General features: G+C 43.0%; 1 protein-coding gene across 1 annotated transcript; it reads left to right on the top strand.

The window, feature by feature from the left end:
• Positions 1-1,340: 1,340 nt before the first annotated feature.
• LOC106565439 (tubulin alpha chain) lies at positions 1,341-17,588 on the top strand. Its single transcript, XM_014132580.3, has 4 exons — positions 1,341-1,475; positions 15,744-15,966; positions 16,057-16,205; positions 16,315-17,588. Exons 1-4 carry the CDS (start codon positions 1,473-1,475, stop codon positions 17,293-17,295), a joined length of 1,356 nt encoding a protein of 451 aa, XP_013988055.1. The 5' UTR covers positions 1,341-1,472; the 3' UTR covers positions 17,296-17,588.
• Positions 17,589-23,734: the final 6,146 nt, after the last annotated feature.

Genomic DNA, 23,734 nt, shown 5'->3' with positions numbered 1-23,734 from the left:
AAGACAGAACTGTGCAGTCGTCTTCATCAACCTGGCCAAGGCTTTCGACTCTGTCAATCACCGTATTCTTATCGGCAGAGTCAATAGCCTTGGTTTCTCTAATGACTGCCTCGCCTGGTTCACCAACTACTTCTCAGACAGAGTTCAGTGTGTCAAATCGGAGGGCCTGCTGTCCTGACCTCTGGCAGTCTCTATGGGGGTACCACAGGGTTCAATTCTCGGGCCGACTCTTTTCTCTGTGTATATCAACGATGTCGCTCTTGCTGCGGGTGATTCCCTGATCCACCTCTACGCAGATGACACCATTCTGTATACATCCGGCCCTTCTTTGGACACCGTGTTAACTAACCTCCAAACGAGCTTCAATGCCATACAACACTCCTTCCGTGGCCTCCAACTGCTCTTAAACGCTAGTAAAACCAAATGCATGTTTTTCAACCGTTCGCTGCCTGCACCCGCCCGCCCGTCTAGCATCACTACTCTGGACGGTTCTGATGCTGTGGTTCAAATTTTACTGACTCTAACAAACTAAGAAAGAACTCTGTCATATCACAATAGGCCTACATTTATATGCTGACCGTACTCCAAATGGCACTCGACGGCGAGTGGGTAATCCGCCTCTATCAGTCCTATTAGCCAACTAGCAATCATTGGATAACAAAATGGATGAGCTCCGATTGAGACTATCCTATCAACGGGACATTAAAAACGGTAATATCTTATGTTTCACCGATTCATTGCTGAACGTCGACATGGATAACCAACAGCTGGCTGGGTTTTCCGTGCATCAGTAAGATTGAACAGCTGCCCCCTGTAAGACAAGGAGTGGCGGTCTGTGTCTATTTGTCAATAACAGCTGGTCTCTATGTTTTGCTCGCCTGAGGTAGAGCATATCATGATAAGCTGTAGACCACACTATTTACCAAGAGAGTTTTCATCTATATTTTTCATAGCTGTCTATTTACCACCACAAATCGATGCTGGCTTTAAGACCGCACTCAACAACCTGTATAAGGCTATAAGCAAACAAGAAAATGCTCATCCAGAGGTGGCGCTCCTAGGACCCAGGACTTTAATGCAGGGAAACTTAAATCCATTTTAAATCCATAATGCAGCGAAGCTTAAATACAATTTGATTTGAACTCTTGTTAAAACAACAAACAGGACCAATGCAACTGTTTTCACAAGGTAGGGGGAAATGTACAGTGTTACGTGCTGCATCTCTCCCACCATAGGCCTCACGCCAAGGCCTGCGGTCTTGATCCTCTCCTCTTCCTAATTTATTAATGTATTCATGTATGCTGGATCAGCCCTCCTTGCGATACTACAAATATTAGCGCGCCACGATGTTTGAGTTCAGTTACTACATCGACTCTTAGCTGTCGCATAAAGTAACTTCTCTCTCATCCGAAGACTAAATTGTAGAAACTTTCTTTTGACATATTCCTCTAAAATTCCTCTCCGTCAGTAAAATGGTGAGTACAGTTTACCACAGAAATGTTGAAAGTAGTCTATTGATTTCTTTATGTGGTGTGTGCATCTCTCATTCTACTGATGGTGGTGCTATAGCTACTCATCAATTCCTAACATCTTGTTGCATAATATGTATATGGCTACATTCATATTGTGGCTGGAATTACATTTTATGGCTTAAATCAGTGGTCACTGATTTATTTGACTACCGGAATATGATAGATAGGCTATGCTTCAGACTGTCGAGGAAATACCTTATTGCCCATGGAACCCTATTTTCAATTGTAGGTTTATTACGAAATTATATAGTGAAGGTATATCTTATATAGTGGAGGTGTATCTCATGTCGACTCAATGAAAAAAAAAACATTACATTGTCGCTTTGCTGGAAAATGAAAGCTCATGTGATTGAGGTGAATTGATGCCCGTAACCATTGGCGGCGGGCTACGGATGGAGGACGATAAATAAACTTTGGTTCCAATTAACCCCTATTATCTTATACTTAATTGTCATTTGAATATAATTTGCTATCATAAAATACTGCCACGTTCAAGTTTGACTACCGAATATCTCAATTTGCGTTTAACAAACCTGAGATAGAAATTAGAACATTCCAGATCTCTTTTAATCGCAACCTCTTCTGCCTTGATGGAATTCGGCGTTTTCATGGTCGTGTGACGTGCCCACCTTGAAATGTGTTACGCTCATAAGAGCTTTATTCTAATAGTTAGCATTTTCACCCGTTTTGCCTGTTTAGTAGCTAGTAAGAATACTGTAGCCTATTAATGAGTCTATAATATGCGTTATATAAGCGACTCTTATCTTTGGTGCCTTAGCGCATATGGACGTTTAGGCATTCTGTTGGCATCTCCATCAAATGTATTATGCATAGCCGCGGGAATTTGTTTGTTTGGGGGTGGAGGGTGCTGCTATATTGGTCAGCTAATACAGGACTAATAAAGGCCCAGTGCACTACTTTTGTGAAATGTTTTAAACTAAATGTATTTGAGTCTGATAATTATCTGCACAAAACAGTTCATCTGATAATACTTGTGTAATATAAAAATACTTGCTTGATATATGTTTTCCAGTTTGTTGAAATACTTTGCAAATCCAAATAATTTATATTTGAAAACAGAAACGGTCTATTCATTCCTTTTAATTAGACACTCTTATCCAGAGCAACTTACAGTAGTGTGTGCATACATTTTCATACTGGTCCCCCGTGTGAATTGAACCCACAACCCTAGCATTGCAAGTGCCATGCTCTACCAACTGAGCCACATCATCACATTTCATCATCACATCATCACTTGATGTCTCAATGTACTCAATTACTGTATTTAGCAATGTTTTTCTTCATGGACATGGAAAGTCTACAGGTACAAACATACAGTGCATTCAGAAAGTATTCAGACCCCTTGACTTTTTCCACATTTTGTTACGTTACAGCCTTATTCTATAATTGATTAAATTGTTTTTCCCCTCATCAATCTACACACAATAACTCATAACGGCAAAGCAAAAACAGGTTTGTAGAAATGTTTGCAAATTTATTTCAAAACCCCCCCGTAAATATCACATTTACTTAAGTATTCAGACCCTTTACTCAGTACTTTGTTGAAGCACCTTTGGCAGTGATTACAGCCTCGAGTCTCCTTGGGTATGAAGCTACAAGCTTGGCACACGGTATTTGGGGAGTTTCTCCCATTCTTCTCTGCAGATCCACTCAAGTTCTGTCTGGTTGGATGGGGAGCGTCGCTGCACAGCTAATTTTCAGGTCTCTCAAGAGATGTTCGATCGGGTTCAAGTTCGGGCTCTGGCTGGGTCACTCAAGGACATTCAGAGACTTGTCCCAAAGCTACTCCTCCGTTATATTTGCTTTGTTCTTCGCCCCAGTCTGACATCGTGAGCGCTCTGGAGCAGGTTTTCATCAAGGATCTCTCTGTACTTTGTGCCGTTCATCTTTCTCTTGATCCTGACTAGTCTCACTGTCCCTGCCACTGAAAAAAATCCCCACAGTATGATGCTGTCACCACCATGCTTGTAGGGATGGTGCCAGGTTTCCTCCAGACATGGCGCTTGGCTTTCAGGCCAATGAGTTCAATCTTGGTTTCATCAGACCAGCGAATCTTGTTTCTCATGGTCTGAGAGTCCTTTAGGTGCCTTTTGGCAAACTCCAAGAGGAATGTCATGTGCCTTTTACTGAGGAATGGCTTCCTTCTGGCCACTCTACCATAAAGGCCTGATTGGTGGAGTGCTGCAAAGATGGTTGTCCTTCTGGAAGGTTCTCCCATCTCCTCAGAGGAACTCTGGAGCTCTGTCAGAGTGACCATTGGGTTCTTGGTCACCTCCCTGACCAAGGCCCATCTCCCCTGGTTGCTCAGTTTGGCCGGGCAGCCAGCTCTAGGAAGAGTCTTGGTGGTTCCAAACTTCTTTCATTTAAGAATGATGGAGGCTACTGTGTTCTTGGGGACCTTCAATACTGAAAAAATGTTTTGGTATCCTTCTCCAGATCGGTGCCTCGTCATAATCCTGTCTCTGAGCTCTACGGACAATTCCTTTGACCTCATGTCCTGTTTTTTTCTCTGACATGCACTGTCAACTGTGGGACCTTATATAGGCAGGTATGTGCCTTTCCAAATCATGTCCAATCAATCACAGGTGGACTCCAATAAAGTTGTAGAAACATCTGAAGCATGATCAATGGAAACAGGATGCACCTGAGCTCAATTTTGAGTGTCATAGCATAGGGTCTTATGTACATCGGTATTTCTGTTTTTTATTTGTAATACATTTGCAAAAATGTTTCTAAACCTGGTTTCACTTTGTCATTATGGGGTATTGTGTGTAGATTGATGATGATTTAATCAATTTTAGAATAAGGCTGAAACGTAACAAAATGTGGAAAAAGGGAAGGGGACTGAATACTTTCTGAATGCACTGTAGGTGACCAGCCTATAATACAGTAATGTACATTTACATTAAGTGGTTTGTAAGGATGTTAAATTAATACTGCACAAAAAGTGGTTGTTTTCCATGTTATTTGATCAAGAAAAATATTTAATTCGATTTGGATGTTTTAGGTCTTTGCCCTTAACTTGTAAATGTTTGAGGACAGGGTTTTGTTCTTTCAGGAGCCATTAAAATGACAATCGCAGAGAAACGGACAGGGCCACAGCTCTTACAATTCCAGCTATTGAGTCCTACAAGATACTGTTCTTAATTATACAACTACCTATTTTGCCAAAGCCGAGATCCTGAAGAATTTTTTTTGCCTGTGCTACAGATGTCTATATCGCCGCTAATACCAGTAAAGGCCCTCTTGCGGAAAAATATTTTTTCAACGTATTTTTATTTTTTAAATATATATATTTTTTTAATTCAGATTTTTCAGAGGGTGCTGCAGCACCATCAGCACCCCTACATCCCGCTGTGTCATTATCGGGGTGGCAGGTAGCCTAGCGGTTAGAGCGTTGAACTAATAACCGAAAGGTTGCAAGATCAAATCTCTGAGCGGGCAAGGTAAAAAAATCTGCCGTTCTGCCCCTGAACAAGGCAGTTAACCCACTGTTCCTAGGCTGTCATTGAAAATAAGAATTTGTTCTTAACTGACTTGCCTAGTTAAATAAAAAAAACTGTGCATCCTTCAAGAAATAGGCCTACAAGGCAAAATGAATTAAGTAGACATAAAGTGGATAACATTGACAAAATGTACCCAATGGTTCTAACATAGGAACAAACCAACCCATTACAGTTTCATCCATATTGAAGTTCCAATGGCCATCTTAGATGATCTAACTCTTTCTTTTTGGAGGAAAGTATATACACTATAATATTCATAGGAAAAAAGCAGACTCGGGTGAACCGCGTTCAACACTGAAAGCTGGTGGGGAGCTGCGTCATCCCTAATCTCTGCCGGTGCGTATGGTCTCCAGGATGAGACCTGACAGGGGGAAGGATAAGATCTTTGTCTGAAGTGGTCTTATGCAGATGGATTTGTGTTTAAACCATTGTAACCAGCTGCACCCTTGTCTTTCCATGTTCATGTTTAGTTTAGCCTTCCTGGCAGCTGCTTTCCTACCAGAGACAAGCACATTTGATATAACAGTCACCGCTTCAAGTGTACTCGCTGCACATAAAGGCTACTATTCCTATAATGGCATTACTGTTAAGTCTATGCACTGTAGAATCTGTATAGTCTTCCATTTTGCAACATGAGATGTCCATGATTTGCCCTGAGGGTTGGTGAAAATAAAGCGCCATAGCTTTTGAGCATCACTGGGCAAGTGTACCTCATAGACAAATCTAAATCGAAATGACGTAAATGTAAATCGTTATTTTTTAATGGAAAGTGCACAAACTACCCCCTCCTGTGCAAAACCTCAAACGGTTTCCTGCTAGGGCCAAGTTGCTTAGCAACGGAAATATGCAAGCAAATCCCTTGGTAACAGCAGGGTGAAGCTGGGGCGAAGAAGGGAGGGGGGAAGGGGAGGAGAGAGAGGGCGGAGGTGGGGGGATGGTTGCGTGATTCGTCCTGGTCATGCTGCAGCTTTTGGTCCTCTTGCTCTCCCTCTCCCTCTCTCACCTCCTGCAGACTGCAGTTCAGGGCGGTCCCTCTTCATGGCATAATTCCCACTTTTCCAAATCCATTTGTGCACTCAGAACAGAGGGGATGATTGTGTGGAATAGCTGCAGTGCTGCAGTGTGGGAAAAAATGCAGCCTAACTGTATTTCATCCCAGCCCCAAGCAAATCAAATCAAATGTTATTTTTCACATGCGCTGAATACAACTGGTGTAGCCATTACATGAAAGAATTGCTTACGATCCCTTCCCAATAATGCAGAGTTTACAAATAATAATAGTAACAGAAGAGTAATAAAATAAAAGGTGAAAGAATGGAGCTACTATATACAGGGAGTACCAGTACCAGATCACTGTGGAGCTATATACAGGGAGTACCAGTACCAGATCACTGTGGAGCTATATACAGGGATGTACCAGTACCAGATCAATGTGGAGCTATATACAGGGAGTACCAGTACCAGAGCAATGTGGAGCTATATACAGGGAGTACCAGTACCAGATCAATGTGGAGCTATATACAGGGAGTACCAGTACCAGATCAATGTGGAGCTATATACAGGGAGTACCAGTACCAGATCAATGTGGAGCTATATACAGGGATGTACCAGTACCAGATCAATGTGGAGCTATATACAGGGAGTACCAGTACCAGATCAATGTGGAGCTATATACAGGGAGTACCAGTACCAGATCAATGTGGAGCTATATACAGGGAGTACCAGTACCAGATCAATGTGGAGCTATATACAGGGAGTACCAGTACCAGATCAATGTGGAGCTATATACAGGGAGTACCAGTACCAGATCAATGTGGAGCTATATACAGGGAGTACCAGTACCAGATCAATGTGGAGCTATATACAGGGAGTACCAGTACCAGATCAATGTGGAGCTATATACAGGGAGTACCAGTACCAGATCAATGTGGAGCTATATACAGGGAGTACCAGTACCAGATCAATGTGGAGCTATATACAGGGAGTACCAGTACCAGATCAATGTGGAGCTATATACAGGGAGGACCAGTACCAGGTCAATGTGGAGCTATATACAGGGAGTACCAGTACCAGATCAATGTGGAGCTATATACAGGGAGGACCAGTACCAGATCAATGTGGAGCTATATACAGGGAGTACCAGTACCAGATCAATGTGGAGCTATATACAGGGAGTACCAGTACCAGATCAATGTGGAGCTATATACAGGGAGGACCAGTACCAGGTCAATGTGGAGCTATATACAGGGAGTACCAGTACCAGATCAATGTGGAGCTATATACAGGGAGTACCAGTACCAGATCAATGTGGAGCTATATACAGGGAGGACCAGTACCAGGTCAATGTGGAGCTATATACAGGGAGTACCAGTACCAGATCAATGTGGAGCTATATACAGGGAGTACCAGTACCAGATCAATGTGGAGCTATATACAGGGAGTACCAGTACCAGATCAATGTGGAGCTATATACAGGGAGGACCAGTACCAGGTCAATGTGGAGCTATATACAGGGAGTACCAGTACCAGATCAATGTGGAGCTATATACAGGGAGGACCAGTACCAGGTCAATGTGGAGCTATATACAGGGAGTACCAGTACCAGATCAATGTGGAGCTATATACAGGGAGTACCAGTACCAGATCAATGTGGAGCTATATACAGGGAGGACCAGTACCAGGTCAATGTGGAGCTATATACAGGGAGTACCAGTACCAGATCAATGTGGAGCTATATACAGGGAGTACCAGTACCAGATCAATGTGGAGCTATATACAGGGAGGACCAGTACCAGGTCAATGTGGAGCTATATACAGGGAGTACCAGTACCAGATCAATGTGGAGCTATATACAGGGAGTACCAGTACCAGATCAATGTGGAGCTATATACAGGGAGTACCAGTACCAGATCAATGTGGAGCTATATACAGGGAGTACCAGTACCAGATCAATGTGGAGCTATATACAGGGAGTACCAGTACCAGATCAATGTGGAGCTATATACAGGGAGGACCAGTACCAGGTCAATGTGGAGCTATATACAGGGAGTACCAGTACCAGATCAATGTGGAGCTATATACAGGGAGTACCAGTACCAGATCAATGTGGAGCTATATACAGGGAGTACCAGTACCAGATCAATGTGGAGCTATATACAGGGAGTACCAGTACCAGATCAATGTGGAGCTATATACAGGGAGTACCAGTACCAGATCAATGTGGAGCTATATACAGGGAGTACCAGTACCAGATCAATGTGGAGCTATATACAGGGAGTACCAGTACCAGATCAATGTGGAGCTATATACAGGGAGTACCAGTACCAGATCAATGTGGAGCTATATACAGGGAGTACCAGTACCAGATCAATGTGGAGCTATATACAGGGAGTACCAGTACCAGATCAATGTGGAGCTATATACAGGGAGTACCAGTACCAGATCAATGTGGAGCTATATACAGGGAGTACCAGTACCAGATCAATGTGGAGCTATATACAGGGAGTACCAGTACCAGATCAATGTGGAGCTATATACAGGGAGTACCAGTACCAGATCAATGTGGAGCTATATACAGGGAGTACCAGTACCAGATCAATGTGGAGCTATATACAGGGAGTACCAGTACCAGATCAATGTGGAGCTATATACAGGGAGTACCAGTACCAGATCAATGTGGAGCTATATACAGGGAGTACCAGTACCAGATCAATGTGGAGCTATATACAGGGAGTACCAGTACCAGATCAATGTGGAGCTATATACAGGGAGTACCAGTACCAGATCAATGTGGAGCTATATACAGGGAGTACCAGTACCAGATCAATGTGGAGCTATATACAGGGAGTACCAGTACCAGATCAATGTGGAGCTATATACAGGGAGTACCAGTACCAGATCAATGTGGAGCTATATACAGGGAGTACCAGTACCAGATCAATGTGGAGCTATATACAGGGAGTACCAGTACCAGATCAATGTGGAGCTATATACAGGGATTACCAGTACCAGATCAATGTGGAGCTATATACAGGGAGTACCAGATCAATGTGGAGCTATATACAGGGATTACCAGTACCAGATCAATGTGGAGCTATATACAGGGAGTACCAGTACCAGATCAATGTGGAGCTATATACAGGGATTACCAGTACCAGATCAATGTGGAGCTATATACAGAGAGTACCAGCACCAGATCAATGTGGAGCTATATACAGGGAGTACCAGATCAATGTGGAGCTATATACAGGGAGTACCAGTACCAGATCAATGTGGAGCTATATACAGGGAGTACCAGCACCAGATCAATGTGGAGCTATATACAGGGAGTACCAGTACCAGATCAATGTGGAGCTATATACAGGGAGTACCAGTACCAGATCAATGTGGAGCTATATACAGGGAGTACCAGTACCAGATCAATGTGGAGCTATATACAGGGAGTACCAGTACCAGATCAATGTGGAGCTATATACAGAGAGTACCAGTACCAGATCAATGTGGAGCTATATACAGGGAGTACCAGTACCAGATCAATGTGGAGCTATATACAGGGAGTACCAGTACCAGATCAATGTGGAGCTATATACAGGGAGTACCAGTACCAGATCAATGTGGAGCTATATACAGGGAGTACCAGTACCAGATCAATGTGGAGCTATATACAGGGAGTACCAGTACCAGATCAATGTGGAGCTATATACAGGGAGTACCAGTACCAGATCAATGTGGAGCTATATACAGGGAGTACCAGCACCAGATCAATGTGGAGCTATATACAGGGATTACCAGTACCAGATCAATGTGGAGCTATATACAGGGAGTACCAGCACCAGATCAATGTGGAGCTATATACAGGGAGTACCAGTACCAGATCAATGTGGAGCTATATACAGGGAGTACCAGTACCAGATCAATGTGGAGCTATATACAGGGAGTACCAGTACCAGATCAATGTGGAGCTATATACAGGGAGTACCAGTACCAGATCAATGTGGAGCTATATACAGGGAGTACCAGTACCAGATCAATGTGGAGCTATATACAGGGAGTACCAGTACCAGATCAATGTGGAGCTATATACAGGGAGTACCAGTACCAGATCAATGTGGAGCTATATACAGGGAGTACCAGATCAATGTGGAGCTATATACAGGGAGTACCAGTACCAGATCAATGTGGAGCTATATACAGGGATTACCAGTACCAGATCAATGTGGAGCTATATACAGGGAGTACCAGTACCAGATCAATGTGGAGCTATATACAGGGAGTACCAGTACCAGATCAATGTGGAGCTATATACAGGGAGTACCAGTACCAGATCAATGTGGAGCTATATACAGGGAGTACCAGTACCAGATCAATGTGGAGCTATATACAGGGATTACCAGTACCAGATCAATGTGGAGCTATATACAGGGAGTACCAGTACCAGATCAATGTGGAGCTATATACAGGGAGTACCAGCACCAGATCAATGTGGAGCTATATACAGGGAGTACCAGTACCAGATCAATGTGGAGCTATATACAGGGAGTACCAGCACCAGATCAATGTGGAGCTATATACAGGGAGTACCAGTACCAGATCAATGTGGAGCTATATACAGGGAGTACCAGTACCAGATCAATGTGGAGCTATATACAGGGATTACCAGTACCAGATCAATGTGGAGCTATATACAGGGAGTACCAGTACCAGATCAATGTGGAGCTATATACAGGGAGGACCAGTACCAGATCAATGTGGAGATATATACAGGGAGTACCAGCACCAGATCAATGTGGAGCTATATACAGGGAGTACCAGATCAATGTGGAGCTATATACAGGGAGTACCAGTACCAGATCAATGTGGAGCTATATACAGGGATTACCAGTACCAGATCAATGTGGAGCTATATACAGGGATTACCAGTACCAGATCAATGTGGAGCTATATACAGGGAGTACCAGCACCAGATCAATGTGGAGCTATATACAGGGAGTACCAGCACCAGATCAATGTGGAGCTATATACAGGGATTACCAGTACCAGATCAATGTGGAGCTATATACAGGGAGTACCAGCACCAGATCAATGTGGAGCTATATACAGGGAGTACCAGCACCAGATCAATGTGGAGCTATATACAGGGAGTACCAGTACCAGATCAATGTGGAGCTATATACAGGGAGTACCAGTACCAGATCAATGTGGAGATATATACAGGGAGTACCAGATCAATGTGGAGCTATATACAGAGAGTACCAGTACCAGATCAATGTGGAGCTATATACAGGGGGTACCAGTACCAGGTCAATGTGGAGCTATATACAGGGAGTACCAGTACCAGATCAATGTGGAGCTATATACAGGGAGTACCACTACCAGATCAATGTGGAGCTATATACAGGGAGGACCAGTACCAGATCAATGTGGAGATATATACAGGGAGTACCAGCACCAGATCAATGTGGAGCTATATACAGGGAGTACCAGATCAATGTGGAGCTATATACAGGGGGTACTAGTACCAGATCAATGTGGAGCTATATACAGGGAGTACCAGCACCAGATCAATGTGGAGCTATATACAGGGAGTACCAGATCAATGTGGAGCTATATACAGGAAGTACCAGTACCAGATCAATGTGGAGCTATATACAGGGAGTACCAGATCAATGTGGAGCTATATACAGGGAGTACCAGTACCAGATCAATGTGGAGCTATATACAGGGAGTACCAGATCAATGTGGAGCTATATACAGGGAGTACCAGTACCAGATCAATGTGGAGCTATATACAGGGAGTACCAGTACCAGATCAATGTGGAGCTATATACAGGGAGTACCAGTACCAGATCAATGTGGAGCTATATACAGGGAGTACCAGATCAATGTGGAGCTATATACAGGGAGTACCAGATCAATGTGGAGCTATATACAGGGAGTACCAGTAGCAGATCAATGTGGAGCTATATGCAGGGAGTACCAGATCAATGTGGAGCTATATACAGGGAGTACCAGTACCAGATCAATGTGGAGCTATATACAGAGAGTACCAGTACCAGATCAATGTGGAGCTATATACACTGAGTACCAGCACCAGATCAATGTGCAGAGGTACGAGATATTTGAGGTAGATACTGTGTGTACATTCTTTATATTTTTTAAATGTATTTAACCTTTATTTAACTAGGCAAGTCAGTTAAGAACAAATTCTTATTTCCAACGACGGCCAACCAAAAGACAAAAGGTCGCCTTGCTGGTACGGGGGCCTGGGATTAAAAATACAAATAAATACAATATAAATATAGGACAAAACACACATCACAACAAGAGAGACAACACTACATACAGATAGACCTAAGACAACAGCATAGCAAGGCAGCAACACATGACAACACAGCATGGTAGCAACACAACATAACAACAACATGGTAGCAACACAAAACATGGTACAATCATTATTGGGCACAGACAACAGCACAAAGGGCAAGAAGGTAGAGACAACAATACATCACACAAAGCAGCCCCAACTGTCAGTAAGAGTGTCCATGATTGAGTCTTTGAATGGAGAGATTGAGATAAAACTGTCCAGTTTGAGTGTTTGTTACGGCACATTCCAGTCGCTAGCTGCAGCGAACTGAGGGATGTGTGTGCTTTGGGGACCTTTAACAGAATGTGACTGGCAGAACGGGTGTTGTATGTGGAGGATGAGGGCTGCAGTAGATATCTCAGATATGGGGGAGTGAGGCCTAAGAGCGTTTTATAAATAAGAGCGTTTTATAAATGCGACGGGTATACAGAGATGACCAGTTTACAGAGGAGTATAGAGTGCAGTGATGTGTCCTATAAGGAGCATTGGTGGCAAATCTGATGGCCGAATGGTAAAGAACATCTAGCCGCACGAGAGCACTCTTACCTGCCAATCTATAAATTATGGCTCCGTAATCTAGCATGGGTAGGATGGTCATCTGAATCAGGGTTAGTTTGGCAGCTGGGGTGAAAGAGAAGCGATTACGATAGAGGAAACCAAGTCTAGTTTTAACTTTAGCCTGCAGCTTTGATATGTGCTGAGAGAAGGACAGTGCACTGTCTAGCCATACTCCCAAGTACTTGTATGAGGTGACTACCTCAAGCTCTAAACCCTCAGAGGTAGTAATAACACCTGTGGGAAGGGGGACATTCTTCTTACCAAACCACATGACCTTTGTTTTGGATGTGTTCAGAACAAGGTTAAGGGTAGAGAAAGCTTGTTGGACACTAAGAAAGCTTTGTTGTAGAGCTTTTAACAAAATCCGGGGAGGGGCCAGCTGAGTATAAGTCTGTATCATCTGCATATAAATGGATGAGAGAGCTTCCTACTGCCTGAGCTATGTTGTTGATGTAAATTGAGAAGAGCATGGGGCCTAGGATCGAGCCTTGGTGTACTCCCTTGGTGACAGGCAGTGGCTGAGACAGCAGATTTTCTGACTTTATACACTGCACTCTTTGAGAGAAGTAGTTAGCAAACCAGGCCAAAGACCCCTTAGAGACACCAATACTCCTTAGCCAGCCCACAAGAATGGAATGGTCTACCGTATCAAAAGCTTTGGCCAAGTCAATAAAAATAGCAGCACAATATTGCTTAGAATCAAGGGCAATGGTGACATCATTGAGGACCTTTAAGGTTGCAGTGACACATCCATAACCTGAGTGGAAACCAGATTGCATACCTGAGAGAATACTATAGACATCAAGAAAGCCAGTCAGTTGATTATTGACAAGTTTTTCTAACACTTTTGATAAACAGGGCAAAATAGAAATTGGCCTATAACAGTTAGGATCTGCTTGATCTCCCCCTTTAAATAAAGGACGAACCGTGGCTGCCTTCCAAGCAATGGGAACCTCCCCAGAAAGGAGAGACAGGTTATAAAGGTTGGAGATAGGCTTGGCGATGATAGAGGCAGCAACCTTAAAGAAGAAAGGGTCTAAACCATGTGACCCAGATGTTTTTTGGGGGTCAAGTTTAAGGAGCTCTTTTAGCATCTCGGACTCAGTGACCGCCTACAGGGAGAAACTTTGTAGCGGGGCAGGGGAAAAAGAGGGAGAAGCATCGGGGATAGTCGCATTAGAAGGGGTGGGAGATGAGGAAATGTTGGACGGGCAAGGAGGCATGGCTGAGTCAATAGGATTCCTGACTTAATGAACTGGTGATTAAAGAGCTCAGCCATGTGCTTCTTGTCAGTTACAACCACATCATCAACATTAAGGGACATGGGCAGCTGTGAGGAGGAGGGTTTATTCTCCAGGTCTTTATCTGTTTTCCAGAATTTCTTGGGGTTAGACCCATAGAGAGAGAACTGCTCCTTAAAGTAACTAACTTTGGCCTTCCAGATAGCCTGAGTGCACTTATTTCTCATTTGCCTGAATGATAGCCAGTCAGCCTGAGTATGCGTGTGCCGAGCCTTTCGCCAAATGCAATTCTTAAGGTGGAGTAACTGAAAGATCACAGTTGAACCAGGGGCTGAACCTGTTTTTAATTCTCATTTTCTTTATGGGGGCGTGTTTGTTAACAATACCACTGAAAATATCAAAAAAGAAGGTCCAAGCGTCTTCAACAGAGGGGATCAAGCTGATTCTATACCATTAAAGTAGCAAGCATCTACCCTACATGAAGGCAGGGTAAAGTGACAAATCATCAGGATAGATAATAATATGAGTAAAATAAAGGACAGAGTAGCAGCAGCAAATGATGAGTGTAAAAGTGTGTGTCTGTATGTGTGTGTATGCGTATGTAGTGTATGTGAATGTGTATATAGTCTAGTGAGTATGTGTAGGGTCAGGGCAGATAGTTTGGGCAACCATAAATGGACTATTTAGCAGTCTTATGGCTTGGGAGTAGATGCTGTCTCGGAGCCTGTTGGTCCAAGAGACTATTTTACATTTTTTAATTTTAAACCTTTATTTAACTAGGCAAGCCAGTTAAGAACAGATTCTTGTTTACAATGATGGTCTAGGAACAGTGGGTTAACTGCCTTATTCAGGGGCAGAACGACAAGTTTTTACCTTGTCAGCTTGGGGATTTGATCTAGCAATCTTTCAGTTACTGGCCCAACGCTCTAGGCTACCTGCCGCCCCGATGATCCGGTAGTGTTTGCCGGACAGTAGCAGAGTGAACAGTCTATGGCTTGGATGGCTGGAGTTTTGGCAATTTTTCGGGCCTTCATCTGACACCCCATGATATAGAGATCCCGGATGGCAGGGATGATGTACTGGGCTGTCCGCAACACCCTCTCCTTTGCAGTCGAGGGCGGTGCATTTGCCATACCAAGTGGGGATGCAGCCAGTCAAGTTGCTCTCGATGGTGCAGCTGTAGAACTTCACAAATCTTTTCAGCCTCCTGAGGGGGAAGAAGCTCTACCATGCCCTCTTCAAGACTGTGCGGGTGTGTGTGGACCATGTTAAGTCCTTAGTGATGTGCATTCAATCATGGGGGAAAATGTAGCACAATAGAGTTTGCCCTTCAGATGAAAAGAGTGCAAGAATCTGATTTGCATTGGATTAGATATAATGGAGACCGGATGCCATTTTGAATGTGTGCCCTCTTTCCATTGGCTCTCCTCTCATAAATGCACATGCCAATGCATTGGTGACATCGTTGGACATGTCCTTACAGTGTGATCCAATTAAATTGCGCTCTCTTCTCTTTCTCAAGCGTGAGTGTATCTCCATCCATGTGGGTCAGGCTGGTGTCCAGATTGGCAATGCCTGCTGGGAGCTCTATTGTCTGGAGCATGGGATCCAGCCAGATGGTCAGATGCCCAGTGACAAGACCATTGGAGGAGGAGACGACTCCTTCAACACCTTCTTCAGTGAGACTGGAGCTGGCAAGCATGTCCCAAGGGCTGTTTTTGTGGATCTGGAGCCCACTGTCATTGGTACGATCTCTTTGTCTTCAAACAATGATGATGACACTATGGTATCTCCTTAGTCTTGAGCCCTCAGCTTACAGGTCTTTCTTTTTCCAGATGAGGTGCGAACTGGAACTTACCGCCAGCTCTTCCATCCTGAGCAGCTGATCACTGGGAAGGAGGATGCAGCCAACAACTACGCCCGTGGGCATTACACCATCGGCAAAGAGATCATAGACTTGGTTTTGGACAGGACTCGCAAACTGGTGAGAACTTACATATGATGTCGTATTAACATACACTCTACCCACATCTCTGTAAATTCTGTGTCTTTATCCCTCCATAATGATCTGAAACACCTCTCCTTCTCTCCAGGCTGACCAGTGCACTGGCCTCCAGGGCTTCCTAGTCTTCCATAGCTTTGGAGGTGGCACCGGTTCTGGTTTCACTTCCCTGTTGATGGAACGCCTGTCTGTTGACTATGGCAAGAAGTCCAAGCTTGAGTTCTCCATCTACCCAGCTCCCCAGGTGTCCACAGCTGTTGTTGAGCCCTACAACGCCATCCTGACCACCCACACAACCCTGGAGCATTCTGACTGTGCTTTCATGGTAGACAATGAGGCCATATATGACATCTGCCGTAGGAACCTCGATATCGAGCGTCCCACCTACACTAATCTTAACCGGTTGATCAGCCAGATTGTGTCCTCCATCACTGCTTCCCTCCGATTCGATGGTGCCCTCAATGTTGATCTGACAGAGTTCCAGACCAACTTGGTGCCCTATCCCCGTATCCACTTCCCCCTGGCCACCTATGCCCCAGTGATCTCAGCAGAGAGGGCTTACCATGAGCAGCTCTCTGTGTCTGAGATCACCAATGCTTGCTTTGAGCCATGTAATCAGATGGTGAAATGTGACCCACGTCACGGCAAGTACATGGCCTGCTGTCTGCTGTACCGTGGCGACGTTGTGCCCAAAGACGTTAACGCTGCCATTGCCACCATCAAAACAAAACGCTCCATCCAGTTTGTAGACTGGTGCCCAACTGGTTTCAAGGTTGGTATCAACTACCAGCCCCCAACTGTGGTACCTGGTGGAGATCTGGCCAAGGTCCAGAGGGCAGTGTGCATGCTTAGTAACACCACTGCTATTGCAGAGGCCTGGGCCCGCCTTGACCACAAGTTTGACCTGATGTATGCCAAGCGTGCTTTCGTGCACTGGTACGTAGGTGAGGGTATGGAGGAGGGGGAGTTCTCTGAGGCCAGGGAAGACATGGCTGCCCTGGAGAAAGATTATGAGGAGGTGGGTGTCGACTCCATTGAGGGAGAGGGAGAGGAGGAGGGAGAGGAGTATTAAAGTGAAGTGACTTGATTCACCCTAGTCATATCGCTAGCATGCTTATCACTGGTCAGAAGTTTACATGGCTCAGCTTTCCTTATTAGCGTTGGAAATGGCTTGCAAACACAGTCACACATCATAGATATTCATGCACTCCATTGGCACCGAAGGTTGTTAATGGAATTTGCTGTGGTTGTGTTCAGGGAATGTCATTGTGTTGCAATGGTTTTACTTTTGACGGTTTTATGTTATTTTACACTGCAGCGGTCTGTCCTCTTTTGTCTGTTATATACAATAAATTACTGGAGGAGTTTTGCTTCTTGTCTTTCTTTCTTAATTAATTAATTTGGTTTTTTCTTCACTCACTAAAATTTACCATAGTTTCTCAAGAAGGAATCATTTGATTGTTGCAGGGTAATAACAATGTAGGTAGTAGGTACACATTGTTACGTAGTTCTACAACTACCTGTTTGTGTAATTACACATTGACAATTTATATGTTTATATTTAGCTGAACCTGACCCTAAAATTATTGTTTTATATCCGTGTGCAAATCTTTCAAAGTGCATGTTGCAAGAAGACATAACTATGTAACAATGTGTACCTAAAACACTGTAATTACATTAGGAAATGAACATGGTAATTAACATAACACTTAATGAAAAGTGGTGCAACTTGCTTTCCAGTAGTGCTAATAGCCTACAATATAGCACAACCATCTGCATTCAAATATAGATTTTATTCTTCAGGCATATCTATCTGCAGCAACATTATGCTATTTTCTAGCAACTTTACAAAATATTTTATGCAGAATCCTGAGAAATGTCACCTGAATCAAAACAATCAAGAATGAAATGAACATTTGAATGCAGTAGAGTTGTGCATTTCTTTTTTTATTGACAACTGGTCTCCAGTGGCGAAGCGCAAATTCGGGGCCCGCCCGCAAGGTCCAAGCAAGGGACTTTGTCATGGGGCAGAGAGAAAAATTAAGTTTTATTGCTAATATCTTTGTCACGTCCTGACCAGTAATAGGGGTTATTTGTTATTGTAGTTTGGTCAGGACGTGGCTGGGGGTGTTTGTTTTATGTGGTTCGGGCTATGTATTTAGGTAGAGGGGTGTTTGGTTTATGTTGTCCGGGGTTTGTTAGTCTATGTTCTATGTTAGTGTATTTCTATGTTCTGTCTAGTCTATTGTAGTTCTATGTTTAGTTAATTGGGGTTGGACCTTCAATTGGAGGCAGCTGGTTATTGTTGCCTCTGACTGAAGGTCCTATAATTAGGAGTTTGTTTTTCCATGGGATTTTGTGGGAGATTGTTGCTGTGTATAGCTTTGTGCCTTACCGGCCTGGGCTTTGTCGTCGTGTTTTTGGGATACGTTTTGGTTTTCCTTCTTTGTCCTTTAATAAAAGATGAGTATACATTTTCCCGCTGCATCTTGGTCTAAACCCTACGACAATCTTGCATTTTACACATTTTGCCATGAGGCTGAGAACATGTTGCTGTTTTAAGCTCAGGGATTCTTGAGACAGGACAATCTCAACTTTACTTCCACAAATATTAACAACATTTGAAATATATACAGTACCAGTCTAAAGTTTGGACACACCTACTCATTCCAGGGTTTTTCTTTATTTTTACTACAGTATTTTCTACATTGTAGAATAACTATGAACTAACACATATGGAACACTGACTGACCTCTGTTTCTTCATGTCTTTTACACTGTACACCAGTCCCATCGCCACCAACTGGGCCACCACACGCCGATGCACATGGGTGGCGTTGCTAAGCAACGGCAGCAGAGTCTCAACAATGTCTGGCATTGTGATAGAGCGAGAGTCAAAGGTTCAGAGACAATATGGGACAAGCATTCATAAACATACAGTACCAGTCAAAAGTTTGGACACACCTACTCATTCCAGGGTTTTTCTTTATTTTTAATAATTTCTGCATTGTTGAATAATAAGGAAGACATCAAAACTATGAAATAAAGTGAAAAACAAATCTAAATATATGTTATATTTCAGATTCTTCAAAGTAGCCACCCTTCGCCTTGATGACTGAGGCTCCTGAGCGGTACAGTGGTCTAAGGCACTGCATCGCAGTGCTAGAGGTGTCACTACAGGCCCTGGTTCGATCCTGGACTGTATCACAATCGGCCGTGATCGGGAGTCCCATAGCTATGCACACAATTCGCCCAGCGTCGTCCGGGTTAGGGCAGGGTTTGGCCGGGGTTGGCCATCATTGTAAATAGGAATTTGTTCTAAACTGACTTGCCTAGTTAAATAAAAAAATGACAGCTTTGCACACTCTTGGCATTCTCTCAACCAGCTTCATGAGGTAGTCACCTGGAATGCATTTCAATTAACAGGTGTGTCTTGTTAAAAGTTAAGTTTCAGAATTTTACAGAAGATAGCCCTATTTGGAGAAGACCAAGTCCATATTATGGCAAGAACAGCTCAAATAAGAAAAGAGAAACGACAGTCCATCATTACTTTAAGACACATTTCTTCAAGTGCAGTCGCAAAAACCATCAAGCGCTATGATGAAACTGGCTCTCATGAGGACCGCCACAGGAAAGGAAGACCCAGAGTTACCTCTGCTGCAGAGAATAAGTTAGAGTTACCAGCCTCTTGAATTGCAGCCGAAATAAATGCTTCACAGATTTCAAGTAACAGACACATCTCAACGTCAACTGTTCACAGGAGACTGTAAATCAGGCCTTCATGGTCAAATTGCTGCAAAGAAACCACTACTAAAGGACACCAATGAGAAGAAGAGACTTGCTTTGGCTAAGAAACACTAGCAATGGACATTAGACCGGTGGAAATCTGGAATTTGATTTTGTTGAGTCCAAATTTGAGATTTTTGGTTCCAACTGCCGTGTCTTTCTGAGACGCAGAGTAGGTGAATGGATGGTACCAACCGTGAAGCATGGAGGAGGACATGTGATGGTGGAGGTGGTTTGCTGGTGACACTGTCAGTAATGTATTTAGAATTCAAGGCACACCTAACCAGCATGGCTACGACAGCGTTCTGCAGCGATAAGCCATCCCATCTGGTTTGCACTTAGTGGTACTATAATTTGTTTTTCAACAGGCCAATGACTCAACACACCTCCAGGCTGTGTAAAGGCTATTTGACCAAGAAGGAGAGGGCTGCATCAGATGACCTGGCCTCCACAATCACTCGACTTCAACCCAATTGAGATGGTTTGGGATGAGTTGGACTGCAGAGTGAAGGAAAAGCAGCCAACAAGTGCTCAGCATATGTGAACTTCATTTACTGTCCACAAATGTTTAAAGGCCTTGATTGTTTCATTCTAACATTAGATTATTAAAATATGTAATGCAAATCTCTAAACTTCTTTTTGTTTTGTTTTATAGCACTAATGCTCCAGGGTTAATTTGGTTACCGTTTGGCATGTTTTTCTAGATGTGGAACATTAAACAACGTTTATAAAGCAAACATTAACCATTAGGTCTAGCACAACAAATACTTCAATTGTTTAAGCATATTTACATTTACATTTACATTTACATTTAAGTCATTTAGCAGACGCTCTTATCCAGAGCGACTTACAAAATGGTGCATTCACCTTATGATATCCAGTGGAACAACCACTTCACAATAGTGCATCTAAATCTTTTAGGGGGGGGGGGGGGGGGGGGGGTTAGAAGGATTACTTTATCCTATCCTAGGTATTCCTTAAAGAGGTGGGGTTTCAGGTGTCTCCGGAAGGTGGTGATTGACTCCGCTGTCCTGGCGTCGTGAGGGAGCTTGTTCCACCATTGGGGTGCCAGAGCAGCAAACAGTTTTGACTGGGCTGAGCGGGAACTGTGCTTCCTCAGAGGTAGGGGGGCCAGCAGGCCAGTGGTGGATGAACGCAGTGCCCTTGTTTGGGTGTAGGGCCTGATCAGAGCCTGAAGGTATGGAGGTGCCGTTCCCTTCACAGCTCCGTAGGCAATCATCATGGTCTTGTAGCGGATGCGAGCTTCAACTGGAAGCCAGTGGAGAGAGCGGAGGAGCGGGTATGTTATGTTACAGAACAGTGAAAAAAAATGTTTTCTTCACAATATTGCAGAAAAAAAATATCTTAAGGGGGTTAGCCATCAGTGACAGTTGAAAATCCCCAATAAAAACATAGCCATTCGATCAGATATTTCAGCCCTCTGACAGGGTTGATAAATAAAAAAGAATAATTCTTCACGTAAATGGTATACACAGCAGCAACTTCGTTTTTTTCTCAGTTGCTTTATGACTCTAAAACCTAATTAAATGTAACATATTTGAACCACATTTTTTCACTGTTCTCTAACATATGCTTAAACAATTGAAGTATTTGCTGTGCTAGACGTAATGGATAGTGTTCGCTTTATAAATGTTGTTTAAAAAAGATCTTAAAGGGGTTAGCCATCAGTGACAGTTGAAAATCCCCCCCAAAAAACATAACCATTCGATCAGATATTTCAACACTCTGACAGAGTTGACAAAAATGTTTTCTTCTTCTTCATTCAAGTGGTATACACAGCAGCAACTTTTTTTTCTCAATTGCTTTATGATTCTAAAACCTAATTAAATGTAACATATTTGAACCAAAATGTGTATTCTGTCAGGCAGATGGAGTTTACAGTTTATGGTTGTGAACTTGTGACCATGGTGATTCCAATATTGTTTGTTTAAATCTATCAAAGGTAGAGAACTTTCCAGACCATGAGTGGTCTTGTTGCATTACATGTAATGAGGACAGGAATAAGGGGTCGTTATGGTATACAGTGCTTTCAGAAAGTATTCATACCCCTTCACTTATTCCACATTTTGTTGTTAAAGCCCGAATTCAAATAAAATAAAATACATTCTCACCCATCTACACACAAGACCCCATAATGACAAAGTGAGAACATGTTTTAGAATTTTTCTGCTAATTTATTGACAATGAAATTAAGAAATATCTCACTTACATAAGTATTCACACACCTGAGTCAATACTTTGCAGAAGCAACCTTTGGCGTTGATTACATCTGTGAGTCTTTTTGGTTAAGTCTCTAAGAGCTTTGCACACCTGGATTGTACAACATTTTGCCCATTATTCTTAAAAAAATTATTGAAGCTCTGTCAAGTTAATTGTTGATCATTGCTAGACAATTCTTGAAATAGATTTTTCAAGCCGATTTAAGTAAAAACTGTAACTAAGCCACTCAGTAACATTCAATGTCATCTTGGTAAGCAACTCCAGTGTAGATTTGGCCTTGTGTTTTAGGTTATTTTCCTGCTGAAAGGTGACTTCGTCTCCCAGTGTCTGTTGGAAAGCAGACTGAACCAGATTATCCTGTAGGATTTTGCCTGTGCTGATAGCTGTTTTCTGTTTATTTTTATCCCAAAAAACTCCCCAGTCCGTGCCGATGACAAGTATACCCATAACATGATGCAGCCACCACCATGCTTGAAAATATGAAGAGTGGTACTCAGTGATGTGTTGTGTTGGATTTGCCTCAACATAACACTTTTAATTCAGGACAAAAAGTACATTTATTTGCAACATTTTTTGCAGTATTACATTAGTGCCTTGTTGCAAACAGGATCCATGTTTTGGAATATTTGTATTATGTACAGGCTTGCTTCTTTTCACTCTGTCAATTAGGTTAGTATTGTATAGTAACTACAATGTTGTTGATCCATCCTCAGTTTTCTCATATCACAACCATTAAACTCTAACTATTTTAAAATCACCATTGGCCTCATGGTGAAATCCCTGAGCAACTTCCTTCCTCTCAGGGCGGGGAAGGATGCCTATATCTTTGTTGTGACTGGGTGTATTGATACACTGTCCAAAGCCTAATTAATAACGTCACCATGCTCAAAGGGATATTTAGCGTCTGCTTTTACATTTACATTTAAGTCATTTAGCAGACGCTCTTATCCAGAGCGACTTACAAAATGGTGCATTCACCTTATGATATCCAGTGGAACAACCACTTTACAATAGTGCATCTAAATCTTTTAAGGGGGGGTTAGAAGGATTACTTTATCCTATCCCAGGTATTCCTTAAAGAGGTGGGGTTTCAGGTGTCTCCGGAAGGTGGTGATTGACTCCGCTGTCCTGGCGTCGTGAGGGAGCTTGTTCCACCATTGGGGTGCCAGAGCATTTACATTTTTTTTTAGACATCTACCAATCGGTGCCCTTCTTTGCGAGGCATTGAAAACCTCCCTGGTCTTCGTGGTTGAATCTGTGTTTGAAATTCACTACTACCTTACAGATAATTGTATGTGTGTGGGGTACAGAGATGAGGTAGCTTTCAAAAAACATTTTAACCACTATTATTGAACACGGAATGAGTACCTGGAACTTATTATGCAATATGTTAAGCACATTTTTACTCCTGGACTTATTTGGGTTTGCTATAACAAAGGAGTTGAATACTTATTGACTCAATACAGTTCAGCTGTCATGTCCTGA

This window comes from Salmo salar, chromosome 12 (genome assembly GCF_965601325.2).
Source record: "Salmo salar chromosome 12, fSalSal1, whole genome shotgun sequence".
NCBI classification, from domain to species: domain Eukaryota; kingdom Metazoa; phylum Chordata; class Actinopteri; order Salmoniformes; family Salmonidae; genus Salmo; species Salmo salar.
The sequence above is the reverse complement of the archived record's forward strand: the minus strand, read 5'-3'. Positions and strand labels throughout refer to the sequence as shown.